General features: G+C 36.2%; 2 protein-coding genes across 2 annotated transcripts; both read right to left on the reverse strand.

The window, feature by feature from the left end:
• Positions 1-1,749: 1,749 nt before the first annotated feature.
• On the reverse strand, positions 1,750-18,330 carry LOC110026475 (membrane steroid-binding protein 2-like). The gene is made up of 2 exons (XM_020727425.1): positions 17,770-18,330; positions 1,750-2,355 (listed from the first exon to the last, which is right to left on the reverse strand). Exons 1-2 carry the CDS (start codon positions 18,084-18,086, stop codon positions 2,097-2,099), a joined length of 576 nt encoding a protein of 191 aa, XP_020583084.1. The 5' UTR covers positions 18,087-18,330; the 3' UTR covers positions 1,750-2,096.
• A 1,059-nt stretch (positions 18,331-19,389) lies between these two features.
• Positions 19,390-20,505, reverse strand: LOC110026476 (membrane steroid-binding protein 2-like). Its single transcript, XM_020727426.1, has 2 exons — positions 19,942-20,505; positions 19,390-19,546 (listed from the first exon to the last, which is right to left on the reverse strand). The coding sequence occupies exons 1-2, from the start codon at positions 20,256-20,258 to the stop codon at positions 19,516-19,518; spliced, it is 348 nt and encodes a 115-aa protein (XP_020583085.1). The 5' UTR covers positions 20,259-20,505; the 3' UTR covers positions 19,390-19,515.
• Between the last annotated feature and the right edge of the window lie 1,596 nt (positions 20,506-22,101).

The following is a 22,101-nucleotide window of genomic DNA, read 5'->3' on the forward strand; positions in this document are numbered from 1 at the left end:
TGCACCTGTCTAGGCCCGGTGGCAGCTTTCTGGCTGCGGACTCACTTTCTCCAGAAAATAAAAATTTGTAATAGTTACCGCACCTAGCTTATCAGTAGAATATTCAATAAGCTGCAGCTACCCTAATTAGTTGCAACTGCCCCAAACAGACGTTAAGAGTCAGAGTAATTACAAAAGACTATGAAAAATTCAACGTCTTGAACAACCTATTATTATAAGATTGAATTTAAGAAAAAAAAATCTCGTATAAATAGCTCGAGACTATTTTGAGGCTTTACTCGATTGCAATTATTTTCAGGTATCTATCAATCTTTTCATGGTTTGCAGAAATTATTTTTTTTAATTGAAGACCTTTCACTATTTATTTATTTTCAACCAACATATTCAAGCAATACAAAGCTAAAGTTTTCCTTCACATAATAAGATACATCCTCACCTTGTAGAGGTGAACTTTAACTTGGCAACTAATTGAAACTGAATATTGAGTTTTTAATCAAGAAAACTGCTTCCTTTCCCTAAAATGGAAGTCAATTTTGTGAAACGTGAGCTTTATAAGGCTTTTATTCCATAAGAAACCACTATATAGTTTTTCTATATAAATAATAAAAATTATTTTTTTGATGTAATTTAAATAATTAATAATTTTACTTCCTGAATATATTTTTTTACCCCTCCTTTTCCCTCTTTAAAATATCATGATTCATGATCCCTTTTATAGGAGAGAATTTAAGTGATTTTAATTACAAATTCAATCACAAAATGTATATGTAAACCCTCAAATGATAAAATCACTCATTTCAAAGATTAAACCCTAAACCAACAGACCGAAAATTGGCAACAAAACACATTCCTTGTCCATCATTCAATAATCATTTTCAAAAGTTCTACAGCGCACATAAGAATTACGCAGCGCTGCGTACGTCATGAGGTTATACATATAATATTGGGAGGTTATATCCGCGTTATATCTCCTATAACCTCCCTATAACTTACATGTAACCTACAAATATATGAAAATAGAAGCGCGAAACTTATTTATAGATTACAGGTAGGTTACATGGAAGTTACAAGGGAATATAACGTGGATAAAATGCCCTAATACCCCATGAATAACCTCCCTAACATAAGCAGCGCAGCGTACGTCTTACGTACGCAAATTTTCAGAGAGAGAGAGAGAGAATGGAATTAATGGAGTAATGAGGTAGCTAGGGAATTATTGGTTCTGCACTTACTGCAGTAATGGGCTGAGGTGGAAGATAACGGCGTTTCATGAGAAAGGGAAAAGAAAATAGGAAGGATAAAGAAAATAAATAAAGGGGCATTTATATACATACCAACACACTTCTTATGTATTTAAATATCTACCATCTAAATTTTCATAATTACATTTATACCACTCAAAATTTTAACATCACATAAACAATTCCACCATTATTAACTATTTATAAATGAAATACACATTTTCATGCATAATTTATAACACCAAAATACTATTAATGTAGATATTAAACTTTCGGTGTTACATATGTAAATACAGAAGAAGTCTGTGGAATGTACGTAAATTTCTCATAAATAAATGAGGAATTAAAACATGTTTGTCCTCATGCACTTCATCTCCACCTTAAAATACACCCATCCTTGTCCTGAATGTAGAAAGCTTAAATATGATAGAACCGAGAATGACAAAAATGGCTGCTAGATATAGATAAGACTGATTGAAGGCCATTTGGGAATCATTTCAGCAAAAATCTTGACTAATACAACGCCATAAATACTACATGAAACATATAAATCCAGCACCACAAAGAATACGGCCAAGGAAAATTTTAAATTTTAAAGGTGTGGGGTGAAAACCAAAATTACATCGAATAACGTTACAGCTTGCAAGCATACAAAATCTCATCAAACATTGGGACAAGCATATAGAAATCTATGCTCCGGATTACCGATCTAAAGCGTTACGGAATCTGCACATGCGGATTAGTGGTATTGTGGTGGTATTGCAACTCAATACCACCACAATACTGTCAATTATCATTAAATCTACATCCATTCGTACCTATTCTATCCGCACGTAATAGTTTTTGCTGGTCTACTTAGTTGTTTGTCTCAGTTATCTGCTCCTCCAGTGCTTCAGGATGATCAGTAAATGTTCTTTCAGAAATGAGTCGTCCAACCTTAACATATTTCTCCATGAATTTGTCTTCCCAATCATGCAAGACTTCGAGTTCAGAAGCACTGAGACCATGGAGGTTGCCGGTCAGGTCGTTGTGGTCAAAAGACATGAGGGCCAAGGCCCGGCTAGATTCCCTCCCGGCAAATAAAGAATAAGGCCCACCAGGTCCGTAGAACATTCTGAGACAACACGGAAAATGTGGCGCTTGTCAGTTATTAGTTTTTAAGTTTAGTTTCTTAAATGAACCACTATTTGCATACATACCACCCAATTCATATGTATTTACATATCTAACACCTAAATTTTAATATTTAAGTTCATAGCACTAAAATCTTTAACATTAATTTAACTAATTGTTCAAAAGGTTGTTACTTTGAAGAAGCACCAAGGTGTTGAATGTAAATATCAAACTTTTAAGTGTTAGATATGTAAATTCATTAGGATTATTATGTATACATGTAAATTTTCCTTTTTATTATTATTATTATAATGATTTATCCTTCGGAATTCACATCGACGTGAGAAGAGAATCTAATCATATTTAAAACGTTGGAGCACAACTAGTGTTAATTAACTCTATTACTTTCCTTGAGATAACCATGGCGGCTCAGGTCGTCATGTAAATAAAAAATTCGCTAGGATGGGTATTGCATATGAATTATTGAGTTTCAATTTGGATAGAAATTAATTTTATCTTTTTAAATTTTAATTTAAAAGTATACATTAATTTGATCCCCTCATAGCCACATCTGCAAGCTTGAGGGATGAGAAATTTATAAATAGTTGTTTTAAGGCGTATAATTATCATATTTTTTCATGATTTAAATTTCTCATCACAATTTTAATCATGTTGCATCAAAAATACAATATATTTTAACACCAAAATGTTATAAATGAAAAAATTAAACATTAAGTGTTAGCTATGTAAACACATAAGAATTGTGTGGCATGCATGCAAATTTCCCTTAATTTAAAAGGTCTTCTGATATTTTATATATTTATTTCACCAAAATATATGGTCCTAAAATCCTAAAAATCGTACAAGTGATCCTACACCAAAAAAAAAAACTTCTTGTATGTTTTAAACCATTTGGACAACATGCCGCTTATTAAAACCCTCGTTTAGAAATTTTTAATATTTAAAAGAACAAAATTTTATAAAATGATAAAATCTATTTAAAACGGCCCCTTAAAGTCCCTAGGTAGCACTTGACCCATTTTGTTGTCCTTGGAGGTTTAACCCCTCCAAGTTCAACCCAACCCTACCAAAGAGCTAGGGTTCGACCTATTTGATCCATTAAGTCTTTAGTTGATTGGTGGAGCCATTGACCTTGATTTGGGCCACTATGAGTCATGCCAAGTGGATCATTAAGCATTGTCATGATCAACTTAGCTCAACCATAAGTTGATCGTGGTTGAATTGGTTAACCATAGGAGTGTTAGTAACCTTTTCTCAATTTTCCTATGAAGCACGGACGCGGACACAGGAACATGGATATGGCACGACACAATACAGGAACACGACATAATTAAAAAAATAGGACACGACGCATCATGGACATGTTTTAATATTTAATTAGTTATTAATATAAAAAATATATTTTTTATTTTTCTTTATTAAAAACATCACAAAACAAAGTATGCAATAATAAAATTTAATTTTATAAATATATTTTATATTCTAAAACCTCATGCCAATAAAAATAAATTTTCAAAATTAGACACATAGCATGTTTCAAAAAAATTCCTACAACTTATCTACTAAAATTTAAATAATCCTAGAGACCCTATACTCCTACAAATCCTAGTATTGTCCTACTTGAGCCATAATTTTCTTTTGGATGATCCTAAGTGAACTAACATATTGATCCTTAAACTAACCTAGTGACCCTAGAGATTTAAGCCTCAAGGGCCTAATTATCAATCCTAGGCTATTCTAGTTGATCATAAACTGATTATTGACCTTAGATGACCTTAAAATTGCTTAATACATAAATTAGTGTTAGGTCAACCTTCATGAGAACTGTGACATGACATAGCACCTAAAGGAGAAGTGTTTAAATCATTTGGACATTTTGACCTTAGAATGCCATGGTCCACCTCAATTTGGAGTATACCAATCTTTAAGATCTATAAAATCATTCATTATCATAAACATAAAAAAAGCAGAAACTTTGAAAATGAGTCCCCCCTACCTTATTAGTCTAGACCTCTTGACACTTGGCTTTAAGATCTACAATCTTGAAATGAATTGCCCCTTCACTCCACTAGTATTTTGTCACATAGCCTAACCCTTAGATCCAAGAAATAAGACTTATAAATAATTTTTTGAGTTAAAAATCAATTATAATCTAAGTAACAATTTTTACGAAGTAAATGTTAAGCTAAGGCACTAAGCACTAATACGATGTGAAATAAGATAACCAAAGTATTTAATCATTCCAAAATAATTAAGAAAACTTCAATACATGGCAGTCTTATTTGTAGTAATTACATTTATCATAATTCAAGAAAAATAAGAGGAAAATTTTGGAGGGACAGGTGGATGACCATCTTTTTTTAAAACATTATACCCTCTCCAAAATATAGGCTATGAGACAGTATGATGACATGGCCTACCTTAGCGCTTATTTTGATCATCACTTTTTGGTTATCTATAAATCCTTAATGACGAAACCCACAAGTCATAAAATGGAGTAACCAATAATTCAGAATATTAATGCTTTAACTGAAACCACCTTTGGTTAACGAACTTGAACATACTTTTATCAATAGTATAACTTAAACATCACATGTTAATTAGATTAGTCACCATTACCAGCTTAATACACGTTAAATGTTGTGAAAGGTACATTTTAAACATTCTAGAATTAGAATGTAGTTAGGTTTGCACTCTCCTTCCATGTGGAGTGATGTATTGATGGGTTGGTAACACTATTGGTTATAATTATATGCACTAATATGGGGATATTTTCACCATGTAAGTGCTTATCATGTGGTATCGCTGCTATTAGCTTGCTTCGCACAATGTTGTGTTAAGCCAACAATGTTTAGAGAGAATTCGTGTGTATATGTTGGAATTGGCTAATGTACTATTTCTTTGTCAAATTTTAGACTAAAAAAATAGTGTAGAATTGTATGATGATCTAGAAGGCAGGGAGCCGGATGGAATCCTATGAAAGACCCAACAAGTCATCTATTTAATGTATAGATCATAATAATTGGTTATATATCCATCTTATTCTTTTCTCTTTCTAATATGTATCGTATAACTCAGTTGAACTTAGATATCATTTATTCCTTTATTGCAAATTATTATATTTATTTTACTCCATAGAGCGCTAGAAATTCAATGGCCTTTCATGGCCTTTCATATACTTGATAGGCTCTTAGAATGTTATATCTTTACCCTAAATTTTAAATAATATAAAATCAAGCATAAGTAACTGATTTTCATTAAAATCTAATGCATGATTTATCTTTAAATCATATTTTTCAAGTAATCATAATCAATCATAGAACCTACAGAGCCAAAATATGAATGGTTAGTGTTCAGTTGACTGACTTGCCCATTAAAGGTGTGCTCAAGAGATAATAGATAAATATCTCATACCGATTGATGTTGGGGACTTAGGGGAGGTCAAGCCTGACTGAACCGGCCACTACGTGCAGCAGAAGAAGGCTCTCAGTCCAGCATGAGGCTGGACCGGCCCTCTCCTCCTTTCATTGGGCGGGAATTATTCCCTCCTTGCTTTTCTGTTTTTACGCCTATATATCTATTATAAATATGTGTGTTTGTTGTCTTAGGGTTTAATTTTTGCTGAGTTTCTGTCCAAGCTAGCCCTCGGTGGTTGTTTTCCCCTCCAAGGGGGGAGGTGGTACTTCAGCTATAACTCGTTTGAGATAGTGACCTCCTCAAGGGTTTGAGAGGTGCTCCAACTGTAACTTGATCCTGCGGTGATATTCATCCTGACATATTTCCCTCCACCCGATCGCTGCCATCTCACCTACACCCACCCTTCCTATTTTCACAGCCCCAAAACCCTCTCAAATGAGAGCCTACTGTAGCCCCTCTCCAATAAACCCTCCTATTCTTGTTTTCACTGCCGCCAAACCCTCTCTCGTGACCACCTGCTGCAGCCCCTCCTGTAACCCCTTCGCTTCCTAAATTTCTTCCTGCTGTCACCCCAAACCCCTCCACGTATTAACATGTTGCCGCCATTTCCTTCCCTAACCTGCTTCCTTGGACCACTGCACCCGACCACCTGTTGTTGTAACCCACTATCCACCCTCCCAGCCATAAGCTGACACTGCCAGCTACCCCACTGTTGTACCATAACCCCTTCCACACCTTGTATAGCTGCCACTGCCCCAATCCACCATATCTCTTGCCACTCGGCCCTCGGCCGAGGTTTTAAGCATTCGCCCTCGCCCTCGCCCTAAGAGATCTTTAATGTTGTGCTTGTTTTTTTTCTATTATCAAGAGTCATTGTGTGTAACTCAATTGAATTTTAACAATAATATTTTCATTTATGTTGTGGTTTGGGTTAACTCCAGTAATATATAGTATCAGAGCTAGAATAATCCTACTCCTATCCTAGGGTTCATGGCATTCGCCCCTAACCAAGCCATTTCCACCAAAAATTTCTTTCCTAACACCCACCAAATTATAGTCAAATATTGATCTAATCCTAATTTCCAATTGACGATTTTATAAATCAGTAACCCTAATTAAATTTTATACACCTTCCATTAGCCTCATACACCCTCTTTCATCTTCAAACCCTAAACCATAGTCATGTCACCAAAAAGATACATGTCCGGGCCTACCCGGGAAAAGATAAAACAAGAGATCCTTCAACTTTAAAGGAGGTTTGCAGACATTAAGGATGAAACCCAGGGGGAGGTTACCCTTGACTAGGATCTGGAGAGTCAAATGGGAGAATGAGGCGATGATCTGAATCCCTTCCATAGGGAGGATTTTAGTGGTGTTGAAGACCAACTACGATGCTTTGAAATCTAATATCAAAAGAAGACGAGAAGAAAAACGAGCATATGGATGATACAAATACTTCAGAATAAATGTAGATCTACTAGAGTTCGATGGATGTATGGATCCCTGCGACTTCATTAGTTGGTTGAAGTCATATGAGATAATCTTCAAGTACAGAGATGTAACAAAAGATGAAAGGGTAAAACTAGCGGCCATCAAATTGAGAAAGAGCATCTCTTTGTGGTGGGACAACTTGCAAAGGCAAAGGAGGCAATAACAAGATTAGAAAGTGAAAAAAGATAAAGAAGACGATGCAGAGAAAATACTCACCCCCTCAATACCATTATCATATTTTTCTGAAACTCCACCACTAGTAACAGAGAGACCTATCAGTGGAGGAGTTCACTATGTAGTTCGACCAATTGCAGATGAAGTGTGATTTAGTTGAGCAAGAAGAACGCATCAAAACCCATTAGATGGGGGGCTTGAAGCCTGCTACTAGCAATGGGATGTAGCTGCAACCTTACTGGTCACCTTGAGATGTCCAGACCTTAGCATTGAAAGTGAACAGGCAACATAAATAGAGCAATCAACCACCACCAGTCAGGCAACCACACACAGTTGGAGATACCAAGAGGACCAAGCAGCCTACTACAGTCTCCGTTAGAAAATGCTTGAAATGTCACTGATTTGGGCACATCACCTCCAACTGCCCGACAAGCCCAATTGTATTTTATCGAGCAAAGCGTCGTGGAAGAGTTTAGTGACGAGGAAACAACTGAGGAACAGGGTGAGGCGCATCATCTTCCACCTGATTAGGATGAGATGCTCATAGTTTGACGGGTTTTACAGACTGGGGAGACAAGGGATCCGCAGTGGCTTCAACACAACATATTCCGCACTTGTTTCACTGTGAATGGGAAGATAATAAAGAAAATGGGCCTCATTACTTAGAGACATATCCAGTCGTATTCACTGACGTGGCTGAAGAAGGAAAACAGAGTCAACATTAACCGAATGAGCCTACTGGAGTTCTCGATTGGAAGCCAGTTGCAGGATTGGGTGTTGATGTGATGTGATTTTCATGGATGTCTGCCACCTTTTGTTGGGAGAATCGTGACAGTTTGATTATAAAACTCAGCATGACAGATTCGAAAACACCTACTTCATCACTAAGTAGGGGAAGCGCATCACCCTTCCCCCTCCAGTGGAACTCGAGATCATGGGTGACCTAGCCAGCAGAACAAAATCGGTGAGACCAATTTCGGTGACAACAGAGAATGATAAGACAGAGACACCAGCACAACACATGGTACATGCACGACAAAGAGCATTTTGGAATTAATACATTGCTAGCCGATCATGAATTACTTTAGAAGTATTCATCAACATAGGCGAGACATAAAGACTCAGTTCAGTTCAATAGCAGATCTCCAGGAGAGAGGATCGATAGTGATGTATGCTCGCAAGTGGAAAAAAAACTTCAGGTGCTCTTAGAGGAAGTATAGGCAACAGTGGGATCCAAGTGCTGCAAGGTGTAAAGATGAAGAACCAGAAGATTCGACGAATAAATTTGAAACTCCCCCAATCCCCAGAGACTGACACGGGGGACATAAGAGAGGTCAGGCGTGACTGAACTAGCCACTAGGTTCAGTAAGAGAAGGCTCTCAGTACACCAGAAGGTTGGATCGACCACCTTCTCCCTCTTTCATTGGACGGAAATTATACCCTCTTCCTTTGTTGTTTTCTCATCTATATATCTATTATAAATGTGTTTTTTGTTGACTTAGGGTTTAGTTTTTGTTGAATTTTTGTCTAAGCTAGTTGTCAACAGTTGTTATCCCCTCCTAGGGTTGTATCTGAGTGCATGGAAGTGATCCAGTTATAACTCATCCGGGTGGTGATCTTCTCCAAGGGCTACTAAAGTTATAAATCCATCCCGCGAGGATATTATCCCATCATATTTCTCTCCACCTGCTCGCTGCCATCTCACCTTCATCCACCTTTGCTGTTTTCACAACCACCAAACCCTCTCCCGTGACCACCTGTTGCAGACCCTCTCTCGTAACCCCCTCTTCTTGTTTTCATTGTCATCAAACCCTCTCTCGTGACCACATAATGTAGCTTCTCCCATAACTCATCTTCATGTTTTTACGACCGCTAAACCCTCTCCCAAGACCACATGCTGCAGCCCTCTCTTGTACCCCTCCTCTTACTATTGATTCCCTACCACCAAACCCTCTCCCAAGACCACCTCCCGCAGCCCCTCTATCACAACCCCTCCTCTTCCTAGATTCTGTGCAGCCAAAACTCTCTCGAGACGACCAGTTGCAGCCCTCTCCCGTAACCCCTCTTCCCAGATTCCCCGACGCCAAATCAAGATTCTCTTCCCGCTATCACCCCAAACCCCTCCACGTCTCAACTTACTGCCACCATGTCCTTCCCCAACCTGCTTCCTTAGACCAGTACATCTGACCACTTGTTGTGGTAACCCACTATACACCTTCCTCCTGGCCATAACCTCCACTTCCATCTACCCCATTGATGAACCATAACTCCTCCCACGCCCTCTAAGGTTTCCGCAACCCCAATCCACCATTTCTTGGCTCTTGACTGGGGTTCGCAGCCTTTGCCCTCACCCTAAGGAATCTTGTATGCTATGTTTGTTATTTTCCTATTGTCAAGAGTCCTTATGTGTAAAGCCATTGAATTTCAACAATAATATTTTCATTTCTATTATGATTTGGGTTAACTCCGGTATCACAAATACTCACCTTGGTGTAACTTCTTAGTAGGTCACTCCTTCAGGGGTAATCCAACACAAACACGCTTAAATTTGGAGTTTTTATTGAAATTTTAATTGTTACACTACAATATGCCTCAATGTTTAAGAGTTCAGCTGCATTCTACATAAAGGGTCTTACAATCTTCCCACTTAAGTAATTGACATTTTCGTTAGTGCTCAAAGCCCAAAATCATTCACCATGTAGATAGAATTTAAGAGGTGACCCCCCACCATGAAGCACTTTATTCCATCTTAGGTTTAAGAGGTGACTCAATCATGAAGCACTTTATCCCATCTTGGGTTCAAGAGGTAGCTCCCATGACATAGCATTTTGTTTTGTAAGATAATTAGTTCTCATCATCAGATTGGTGTAATGCTTTAATATCATTTGTAACAACCCAAACTCTCATCCATCAATATATTGTCCATTTTGGCCTAATTGTCTCACGATTTTGTCCCATTGTTGTTACTTCCCAAGAAGTAACCCATCCCAGGAGTGCTCCACACGAGCACACTTAACTTTGGAGTTCAATCAAAATTTCAACCATTACACCACAAAGCGCATCAATATTTAAGAGTTCAGCTACATTTTACGTAAGAGGTTTCACATATGCACTATTGAAGATGGAATTATCAATGTTTTCAGGGATAAGCATTTAGTCGGTTTGGACGGATCAGTTTTCAAATTGTTTAAACCAATTGCAACTGAAATTCAAAATTAAAAAAATCAAACAAAACAAAATTTTAATAAAACCAAACCAAAGTTTAATTATGTTAAATGATTCAGTTATGAAATAAATCGAAATTTAGTTGTTAGTTAGAGTTTGACTATGAACAAGCATTAAACATTACACATATTACATAATAACATCAATTTAATTTCACAATTCTTCATTTAATTTCAATTTTTTTCGGTTTGTTTGGTTATATGAAAATTGAAACTGAACCAAAAACCGAATATTGAGTTTTTAAAAACCAAAACTGAAATGTATTTTTGAACCGAGCAGACTCGACCAAACTTATTCGGTTCGGCTTGATTTTTCGGTTTTAACCAAATAATGCACACCCCTTTGTTTTCAATAGTATTGCGATTTCCATAAAGCAAAGATGATTGGTAATATTTACTTCATTTAAAGCAACACTGCAACAATTGTGCATCAACTTCCTCCTCAAATGATCTGACAATATTATGGTACATGAGGCTTAACAATATATCAGAATAGGGTATTAAGGGTCTGTTTGGGGCAACTGCAGCTTATTCAGTTTATCCAGATAAGCTGCTGATAAACAGCTGATCCGGCTAAGTTGTCTGACTGTTTGGTTTGTGCGTTTGAAAAACAACTGATTCTAGATAAATGATCATTTTGCCCCTATTTTTGATAAGTTGTTTAGCTGTTTGATTTGTGCGTTTTGTAAACAGCTGATTTGTAGAATTTTTTTAGTTAATTGAACAATCTGACACGCAAAATTTGTTATGTTATCAACAAAACTACAATGTCTACTCATTAGATATTTTACAATCACTCCATCTTAAATTTCACGTAGAAAAAGACTACTAAGGGAAAGAAGGGGCAAGTGGGAGATGTACTGATCACTAGCGAGAGGTAGGTTGAGCTGTTTTATTTTGGGAAGAGAGAATATCCAAGATCAGATCATATAAGAAGAGAAAAATGTTGAGATTGATTTATCCTCGATTAACTAGAATTCGCATGAATAGAGTATACTGGGGCAAGCTATAATGGGTAAGAAGAAAATCCTAACACAAGAAAACTAAAATAATTCCTCTTGTAGCTTAATATGTGTACATTCACACAAGCTTAACATACATAAAATTTTTCATGCTTATTCTTATGTTTATTCCCTCTTGGATCAATAGCAATCTCTTAAATGAACTTCTTGAAATAAAAATAACATTTATCTTAATGATAAATATTTTTAAGCTTAGCAAGAAAACTTGGTTAGCCATGAAGTTCTAGGATAAAGAGCAAAATTATAAATCAAAACCTACAGTAAAACAGTGAATTTCGGTCTTCCATTTCGTACTGATGCTTTAAATGAGAAATAGAAGAAGTGCCAGCATATGAGAGAGGCGTCAGAGCAAGGATCAAGAAGAGGAGGAGATTTGCCATGGATCTAGCACCACCGCAGCTCACACTCTTCTCCATTCTCGATCGGTAGATGTAAGGGTCTGTTCCTTTGATCTGATACCCAGTCGTTTCCTTGCACCAGTCGCGACTGTCTGCGAGGATTTTGAACAGAAGGGACGAAGGAGAAACCGCAGCTGTTTGCGAGGGTTTCAGAGGGGATGGTCCATGATTTTGATCGCGAGGAGAAGAGATAGCATGAGACGCGGCCGAGAGAGTAAAACGGGTGTTGAAAACGCTGATCGCGGGGTTATACCCGCGATCTCGTTTTCCTGAAAATAAAAACGTCATTTTTTTCTGATAATCAGTAAAAACATGCAAATCAAACGGTACGATGGCGTTCTCAAAAACGCCCCCGCACTTATAAGCTGCCCCAAACGAGCCCTAAAACTAAGAAAAATAAGTTGTTTTATTGTGGTCAGGAGATTGAAGCTTTCAATTTTTGTGAGTATTGTGTTTTAAGTAAACATCTGGGTCATGTGTTAGATGAAAAGGTAGAAATAGATACACTTTTAGCTTCATAGATGACTTCCCAAGGAAGGAATGGGTTTCATGTTTAAGTAAAAGAGTAATGTATCGGAAACATTGACGAGATAGAAGACTCAAACTAAGAACCAAACTAGTAATAAATTCAAGAGGTTGATATAGCAATGACTTCAAATTTTGTCCTTTAAAATTGAGATATTTTATTGAAAGAAATGCATCATCAGACATAAACTTATATGGAGTGTCAGATTGGTTAAATATGACATTTTAAAGAGGGCCAATATATGTTATCCATTGCTTGTTTGAGCAAGAATACTTTGTCAAATATTGTTAGTATTGCAAATTTCATAGTGAATGGATATCCAACAACAACTACTAATCTGAGGAAACCTAAGGAGGTGGACAAATCATTCTACAAGTTATTCAATTTTAAGGGTGATGGTTGTTCCACTTATGTTCATGTTAAATAAAGCAAGCATGAACCCAAAAATAAAAGGTGCATATTTCTTGGGTATGTAGAAAATGTAAAGGGATACAAACTTTGATGTACTAATGCGAAGTCAATTGGATTACTAATTAATATAGGTCAACTACTATGAATCAGACATGCTTCAACATAAGTCAATGCAAATTAAAGATTGAGAAGGAGGTCAAATAATAAAGCTTTACAGAATTGAAGGAGCGTACACAAGCCGATCTTAAATCACTGCAGCAACCTATTGAGCCTGAATTTCACGAGAAGATGACACAATCACAATCAGAATAATTTTTTCTTCATGCAGAACCTATATATTGAAGCACCCAAGATATTTGGTTTTGATGATCTCTCTTGTTCTCCAAATATTGTTTTTTCTCCAAGTGTAACAGAGAATATTGATATCCAAAAGTCATCTACTTTTGAGGATGCTATCAATGGAAGAGAATCAACAGTGAATCACAATTATGATAGAAGAGTTAGAATCCTTGTAAAAGAATGAGATTTAAGACCTAGTTTAACTCTCTGAATGAAATAAAAAGGTTGCTCGCAGCAACATAAACTTCGGGTGCCAAGATGGAAAAAAAAGTGAAGATTTCAAGGAAGCACGATTGAATGACTTTTTAAGAAAAATGTCAATCTTATTCTCTCTTCAAGGATTTGTAACCTTGTAAAGAAACTTTCAAGCCTTCAAAATTTTTGCAGTTATCCCTATAAGAAAGCTTTTACGTCCACTCTGAAAAAAACATTTCAAATCTTCCAAAAAGCTCATTCACATCAGAAGTTATAAGATTCAACCTAATGAGATGATATTGGGTGATACATTGTGATCCTCAATATTTTTCTCCCTATCTGCCTGACCATTATATTCGGAGTTCTCGTATATGGCAGTGATAGATGCAAGAGCACTGTCGATGGTTTGATTAATTATAACTTTCATTTAATTAGTTAATAAAACTATCACTGTTTGAATTGTTTGATACTTATCTTAACTAGGGTCCTTCATGTAAATATTTCGACCCTCACTCCTTCCTACCCCGCAACCACCCTTACTCCCTCACATTGCCCTAACATAATTTCCCTCACTCTCTCTCCCATTCTCTCCTCCCACACTCATTCCCTCAATCTTCCATTCATTCCCATTTGAATACATTATGGACCCGGATATCTACTCAAACATTTACGATCTATCCCTCTCTTTAAAAATTGCTTCTCTCCTTCCTCTCAATCCTTTTGGTCAATGTTATTCATACTAAACCCCTAAAATCATAATTCAAATTGTAAAATTCATATCTAGATGTTATCAAAATTATTCTGATGAAGTTTATAATCCCATCTCTTTTGTTGCAAAAGAACAACCCTTGGCAACCTTTCCAAACCCTAGAAACAACCAATCACATTCCAACACTTTTGAGATTCCACCTACTTTCATGTTGTGTTAATTAACAATAGGTAATATGACAAATACTTACGACATAGCATCATTGCGTGAAATTAATTGTCATAGCTTCAATATATTCTTTCAATTCAATGTTCATGCAAATGACTCAATGTTAGAAAACACCATTGTCCAATCTCTCCTTATCTACTACACTGCATCAATTGTCTTCTCATTTACAGCAAGTGGTTGACCCAAGACTTAAAGCTCCAGTTCATCTTCCAACTGTGGCATAATTTTTTTTTTTCCTTTTTTTGGTCAAAAAATTAGGGTTCTTACAAAAGGAGCAAAAATTTTCTCTTTTCTTTTTTATTGATTTCTTGAAATGCATTGGTACAAATATGGGTCCTAGGCACCCTTAAATGATAAGTGACAAAATGGAAGTAAATCATCATATGAACCTCTTAAGGAATAACGATAACAGGTCAAAACTTTATATGTCAAGGAATTTCATAGTTCTAGAGGCACAAGAATTGATTAGAGCTACTAGAAGACCATTATATATATATATATATATACCATTTGATTGCTAAATAAAAATGGATAATGATAGTATTAGTCTCAATAATAGTGTCATTATGTGCTTTTGATGTTTAAGAAAGATGGTTCATAGTGTTGCATCTCCAAAGTTAAGCAATCAAGTAACTCAAGATCAAATAAAGCTCTCCATATCCTTAATTTGAAGACATGTTTAAACTTTATGATAAATAACACTAGATATCTACAGTAAATTTTAAAAGGCCTTCTAAGAATATTAAGCATACACATGAGCTAAGCAGCATCAATCAGTCTTTGAAATCAAAAGAGCATTAAATGGAACAAGAACTGGGATCCTAAGGTTCGTTCAATTTAACTCTCTTAATAAGGTTTTCCTATAATGTGATAATTTCGAAGTTGAGGCAAAGCCACTATGTGCTCAATTCCTTGTTAAGTTGACAACTCAATTGGAGGTTACAGAGGTGCAATTGCATGAGTGACCACCAAATTTGTACCTTAGGAGATAGATAAGGATGAGAGTTAGTAATAGAGAAAATTTTCTAAACAGTTAATTGCTATCAAGAATCGGATATTGGTTTTCTTCTTCGAAACCTTTAAGACTTAAATGTGGGTTAAGTTATTATGGATTTGTATTTGAAAGAGATCTTAAGAATTACAAAGATATTTTCTTAAAAATTCTAATAGGTTTAAGAAAATATTTATACATTTAAAAACACATAAATATTTTAACTTCCACGGTTGATGATAGCAACATCATAGCACCAGTAAAAACTTACTAAAATTTGGACAACAACCATCTACAGGCCAACATAATAAATCAAATCTTGACAATCATGCTCAATCAAAGGTGGGGAAGTTCTATTAGAGCTTCTCTTAACCTTGAGATTTAATCATTTGATGGTCAACATAGAGTCAGAATCATGAAAACACCCTAAAAATTGTCACTTTACAAATCTTCTCATCATATCAAATTAATATGTGATGTAAAGGTTTCTCCAATAATACGATAAATTTCAAGTTGAGACCTAAGATAAATCTAATATGTGTTGCATTGCATATGAAGGTGAAAACTCAATAGGAAATTATAGAGATCCAATAGAATGAGCATCCAACAACTTATGTACCATATAAGCTCAGCATGGCACAAAGTTTTTCTGAATCTTAAGACGTAGAACTTTGAAATCATCTATAGAAGGAATTTTCTGAATGATGATTGCAATCTGGAATTGAAATTATTGACCATTCGCTTCAAAAGCTTTAGGGGTTGTATGGACAAAGATGACATTAAAGTTATTAGGATTTAGTAAATCCCGTAAATCCATATTTACTAAATCCTGAATGGTTTAAATCCAAAAAACTGTTTGGTAATAGATTTACTAAATCCTGTAAATCCAACATAACAGTTTGGCAAGTAAGTAGAACAAACCAAATAGCACTTCCTCCAAATCCCATAAATCCACTGATTTGTGGAATTTAGAAAATCCGAGATTTACAAAGGAAATCCGTGAAATCCATATTTGTCAAATCCGCGGTTATTTTTTGTCCAAAATGACTGTCTTGCAAGATTTAGCCTACAAACAAGTTAAATCCTGCTCTAAATCCGTTGCCTGACAACCCCTTAAGATTTAAAATTTTTAGCCCTTTTCTAGCTTGTTTTTTAGAAATATGCTTTCGAGTTATAAGAACGATCAATCTTAGTAAGTTTTATTTTTTTAAGATAATGTTTATGCCTTCATCTAAAACACACAAGCATTCATCTTCCATGGTTGATGACATCAACATCCAATAATCAAAGGAAACCCACCTAAATTTGGTCAATATCATTGATAGAAAATTGCAGTAAACCATCAAGAAGTTTTATTGACCCAAGCAACCTTAAAGGGCCTAGAATGCCTCAAGACCTTAAGATTTAATCTTATTATGGTTCTTAGATCTAAAATCTTGTTACTACCCAAAAAAGTTACACTTCAAAAGCCATCTCATTATATCAAATAAAGATATAGAAGATATTGGCCCCCTTCAATACATTGGAATTGAGAGCAATAGAGTGAATAATATGCACAACAACATCATAGACATCTTCTAAAATCAATTCATTATAATAACCAAATTATTTTTCAGTTTAAGTCAATATAATCACCAATGCTTTGCTTTAATACAATCTCAAAACAAATTGTAAAGTCTTAGCAGTTTTGAAATGTTGCTAATGTTTTGTAATAATTTCCTTGGGTTATAGTGTCAATTGTTTTGTCCCTCGAGAGATTTAGAAGTCCTCGGGAGTGATGAGTTGAAGATATTTCCACGTGTTCAATGCTTATCCATAAGCTTTTACTATGAAGTTCAGAACATTAAACCAATTGGTTTACATCATATATTAACCTGTTGACAAACAAATGAATAATTAAAAAAAAAAATGACTCAACTTGACACCTAACCACGAGTTCCTCGAATAATGTCAAATAGTCAGAAACCCTAAACAAACAAAAACATTTATGGTCGAGCAATTGTTTATCAATTAAATTTGCGTGCTAGCAAGTGGCTACCATACCAGCTGGCCACTTTGCCAAGGCTACCTAACATACCTTTTCTTTTTCCTCTCACTCTCTCCCCCTGAACCTCACTCACTGAAGATATCTATTTCACGCCAACCTATCTAACCCACCGTACTAACAAAATTAACTGCTCGTATAAAGTCAATCTAAACAACAGCAGGAAACAAGTAAAACTTCCATCTCAATCCAGGCCCATCAAAAATCAGACACAACAAGACGTACCTGGATTTCGAAACATCGTATATATTCCCTTTAATCGCCATCAGAAGAGGTTTCTTAGGATCCGATCCATCGTAAGCTCTCAGCTCCTCGATCGTCACATCCCCGATCTCGACAGGTTCGAGAGGTAATTCCGGCTCCGACACCACCGATCTACTCTCCGCCGCCGCCGCCGCCTCCACCGGCGAAACAAACATCCCACAGACCATGTGGTAGACGCCAACCATAACCGCCAGGATAGTAAAAAAGGCAACCGGCGAAAGCCCCGTGTACGAGTAAATCGTCTCTGCGACAGTCGAGTAGAGGTCCATGACTCCCATTGCCGGATTAGGGTTTTCTTCCTCGCCTTCACTCTGCTATTAGATGTTCTTGATGGTGGAAACTTCAGGGATTTCGATTTCTGAAGCGTCTCGATTGATAAAGCAGCAGCTGCGGTGGATCACAGGCAGCTACTGTGGCGGGAAAAAAGTGATCGAGAAGACGTACAGATTGGATTTTTCAAAGTAGGTCTTTATGGCCGAAAAATTTGTTGAATTCTGCGCCTAAAGTTACTTTATTAAGTCCTCTAAAGCGAATTGCTTTTGGGAGAGAGGGCACTCTTAATTAATTTTGAACTTATTGTTTTTTTTTTTTTAATGGGGAAAAAATATTATGTCAGTATTACGCACGTAGAAGTAACATGTGTAGTCAATGAAATCACGCCACGATATCCCCCGCGACAGGGAAAAAAAAGGCGCAGTAACACGGGGAATATTCCCCCATGTGTTATTCATATGTTATTGCGTGTTATTCATGTGTTATTATTTGTTATTGATGTGTTTTTGTGTTATTATAACACCAAGAATATTCTCAGGACACAATAACACATGAATAACAAAGGGAATATTCCCGACAGAAAAAAACGGCACAGTAATACGTGGGAATATTCTCCCCCGTGTTATTCATGTGTTATTGGTGTTATTCATGTGTTATTGATGTGTTATTATGTTATTATAACACCAGGAATATTCTCATGACACAATAACACATGAATAACACGCCCTTTTCTAGCTTGTTTTTTAGAAATATGCTTTCGAGTTATAAGAACGATCAATCTTAGTAAGTTTTATTTTTTTAAGATAATGTTTATGCCTTCATCTAAAACACACAAGCATTCATCTTCCATGGTTGATGACATCAACATCCAATAATCAAAGGAAACCCACCTAAATTTGGTCAATATCATTGATAGAAAATTGCAGTAAACCATCAAGAAGTTTTATTGACCCAAGCAACCTTAAAGGGCCTAGAATGCCTCAAGACCTTAAGATTTAATCTTATTATGGTTCTTAGATCTAAAATCTTGTTACTACCCAAAAAAGTTACACTTCAAAAGCCATCTCATTATATCAAATAAAGATATAGAAGATATTGGCCCCCTTCAATACATTGGAATTGAGAGCAATAGAGTGAATAATATGCACAACAACATCATAGACATCTTCTAAAATCAATTCATTATAATAACCAAATTATTTTTCAGTTTAAGTCAATATAATCACCAATGCTTTGCTTTAATACAATCTCAAAACAAATTGTAAAGTCTTAGCAGTTTTGAAATGTTGCTAATGTTTTGTAATAATTTCCTTGGGTTATAGTGTCAATTGTTTTGTCCCTCGAGAGATTTAGAAGTCCTCGGGAGTGATGAGTTGAAGATATTTCCACGTGTTCAATGCTTATCCATAAGCTTTTACTATGAAGTTCAGAACATTAAACCAATTGGTTTACATCATATATTAACCTGTTGACAAACAAATGAATAATTAAAAAAAAAAATGACTCAACTTGACACCTAACCACGAGTTCCTCGAATAATGTCAAATAGTCAGAAACCCTAAACAAACAAAAACATTTATGGTCGAGCAATTGTTTATCAATTAAATTTGCGTGCTAGCAAGTGGCTACCATACCAGCTGGCCACTTTGCCAAGGCTACCTAACATACCTTTTCTTTTTCCTCTCACTCTCTCCCCCTGAACCTCACTCACTGAAGATATCTATTTCACGCCAACCTATCTAACCCACCGTACTAACAAAATTAACTGCTCGTATAAAGTCAATCTAAACAACAGCAGGAAACAAGTAAAACTTCCATCTCAATCCAGGCCCATCAAAAATCAGACACAACAAGACGTACCTGGATTTCGAAACATCGTATATATTCCCTTTAATCGCCATCAGAAGAGGTTTCTTAGGATCCGATCCATCGTAAGCTCTCAGCTCCTCGATCGTCACATCCCCGATCTCGACAGGTTCGAGAGGTAATTCCGGCTCCGACACCACCGATCTACTCTCCGCCGCCGCCGCCGCCTCCACCGGCGAAACAAACATCCCACAGACCATGTGGTAGACGCCAACCATAACCGCCAGGATAGTAAAAAAGGCAACCGGCGAAAGCCCCGTGTACGAGTAAATCGTCTCTGCGACAGTCGAGTAGAGGTCCATGACTCCCATTGCCGGATTAGGGTTTTCTTCCTCGCCTTCACTCTGCTATTAGATGTTCTTGATGGTGGAAACTTCAGGGATTTCGATTTCTGAAGCGTCTCGATTGATAAAGCAGCAGCTGCGGTGGATCACAGGCAGCTACTGTGGCGGGAAAAAAGTGATCGAGAAGACGTACAGATTGGATTTTTCAAAGTAGGTCTTTATGGCCGAAAAATTTGTTGAATTCTGCGCCTAAAGTTACTTTATTAAGTCCTCTAAAGCGAATTGCTTTTGGGAGAGAGGGCACTCTTAATTAATTTTGAACTTATTGTTTTTTTTTTTTTAATGGGGAAAAAATATTATGTCAGTATTACGCACGTAGAAGTAACATGTGTAGTCAATGAAATCACGCCACGATATCCCCCGCGACAGGGAAAAAAAAGGCGCAGTAACACGGGGAATATTCCCCCATGTGTTATTCATATGTTATTGCGTGTTATTCATGTGTTATTATTTGTTATTGATGTGTTTTTGTGTTATTATAACACCAAGAATATTCTCAGGACACAATAACACATGAATAACAAAGGGAATATTCCCGACAGAAAAAAACGGCACAGTAATACGTGGGAATATTCTCCCCCGTGTTATTCATGTGTTATTGGTGTTATTCATGTGTTATTGATGTGTTATTATGTTATTATAACACCAGGAATATTCTCATGACACAATAACACATGAATAACACGCGGGGGGGGAGGGGGGAATATTCCCCGTGGTACTGCGCCGTTTTTTTCTCTCTGTCGTGTGGGGTGTCGTGGCGTGATTTCATTCGTGATTTCATTGGCTGGCTGCGCACGTTACTCTACGTGTGTAGTACTGATGTAATATTTTTTTTTCCATTTTGGGAGAGAGGGTGGCTTATATGCTCCTTTTGCATTTTGAAAATCCAACTCATGAGTTTGATTTTCGCGTTTTACTTGTGTATCCTTAAACATTGATCAGATTTTTTTAATAAATGCGGCCGCTAGATCGGCCTCGTGGCCCTCATTCTTAAGTTTACCAGTTTGCTCTTTGTTCCTCGCTCGACCCCAGCCATTCCTTGTCGAAGTTTCGCGTCGTCATGCTCTTCACCATTTCCGTCATCATTCCCGACGCAAGACCGAAACTGATGAGCCCTTATTCCACGTTTATGATGGAAGTTCTAAGTAAACTAAACATGCATACTAGTAAAATTTCTTCAGTGTAAGGTTAAAAATATGGCTAAACTTGTTTCTCTTACTCACGCAATTAGATCATTATGATCATCTAGTCATGGACACATCACTATATACACTTGAACAAGTGCATAATAAAGTTGTAGTGATGTTGCTAATAGCTACAATTCATCATTAAGTATGGTTAAATTTAAGATTTATAAACTGAATTTAATCACAGTTTTTTTTTTTAGATTAATGTTGAGATGGTAACAATATGCACGATTGTTTAGATATGAGGTTTTTTTTTTTCTTATAATGAAATGAAGTTGTTTGGTATAGGAATGTGGTGCAAGGATATATATGCACGCCATTAAAATTCTTGATTTATGTGCAATAGTTTTAATATATTGCACTCCGTCCTTATAAATCGGAAGACAGTATTGGATAAGAATTTTTTTGCTTAGCAAGTATTAAATATATTACAATAATAGTTCTGTTGCAAATAATAATACTACACAGAGGCAGAACGATTATTTATCCAGAAATAGTTGTTATTTTCTAATCGCACAAATCAAACAACCAGATACATACATACATATATATATACATACATACATAGATATATATATACATACATATGTATATATATATAGATATATATATATATATATATA

This window comes from Phalaenopsis equestris, unplaced genomic scaffold (assembly GCF_001263595.1).
Source record: "Phalaenopsis equestris unplaced genomic scaffold, ASM126359v1 Scaffold000372, whole genome shotgun sequence".
NCBI classification, from domain to species: Eukaryota; Viridiplantae; Streptophyta; class Magnoliopsida; order Asparagales; family Orchidaceae; genus Phalaenopsis; species Phalaenopsis equestris.

Excerpts from the sequence above, each read along its gene's own strand:
- LOC110026476 (XM_020727426.1), bottom strand. The coding sequence starts at position 20,258 with ATGGGAGTCATGGACCTCTACTCGACTGTCGCAGAGACGATTTACTCG. Across the intron at positions 19,547-19,941 it reads TACGATGTTTCGAAATCCAG|GTTAATATATGATGTAAACC; the intron begins GTACGTCTTGTT and ends GTTTGTCAACAG.
- LOC110026475 (XM_020727425.1), bottom strand. The coding sequence starts at position 18,086 with ATGGGAGTCATGGACCTCTACTCGACTGTCGCAGAGACGATTTACTCG. Across the intron at positions 2,356-17,769 it reads TACGATGTTTCGAAATCCAG|AATGTTCTACGGACCTGGTG; the intron begins GTACGTCTTGTT and ends GTGTTGTCTCAG.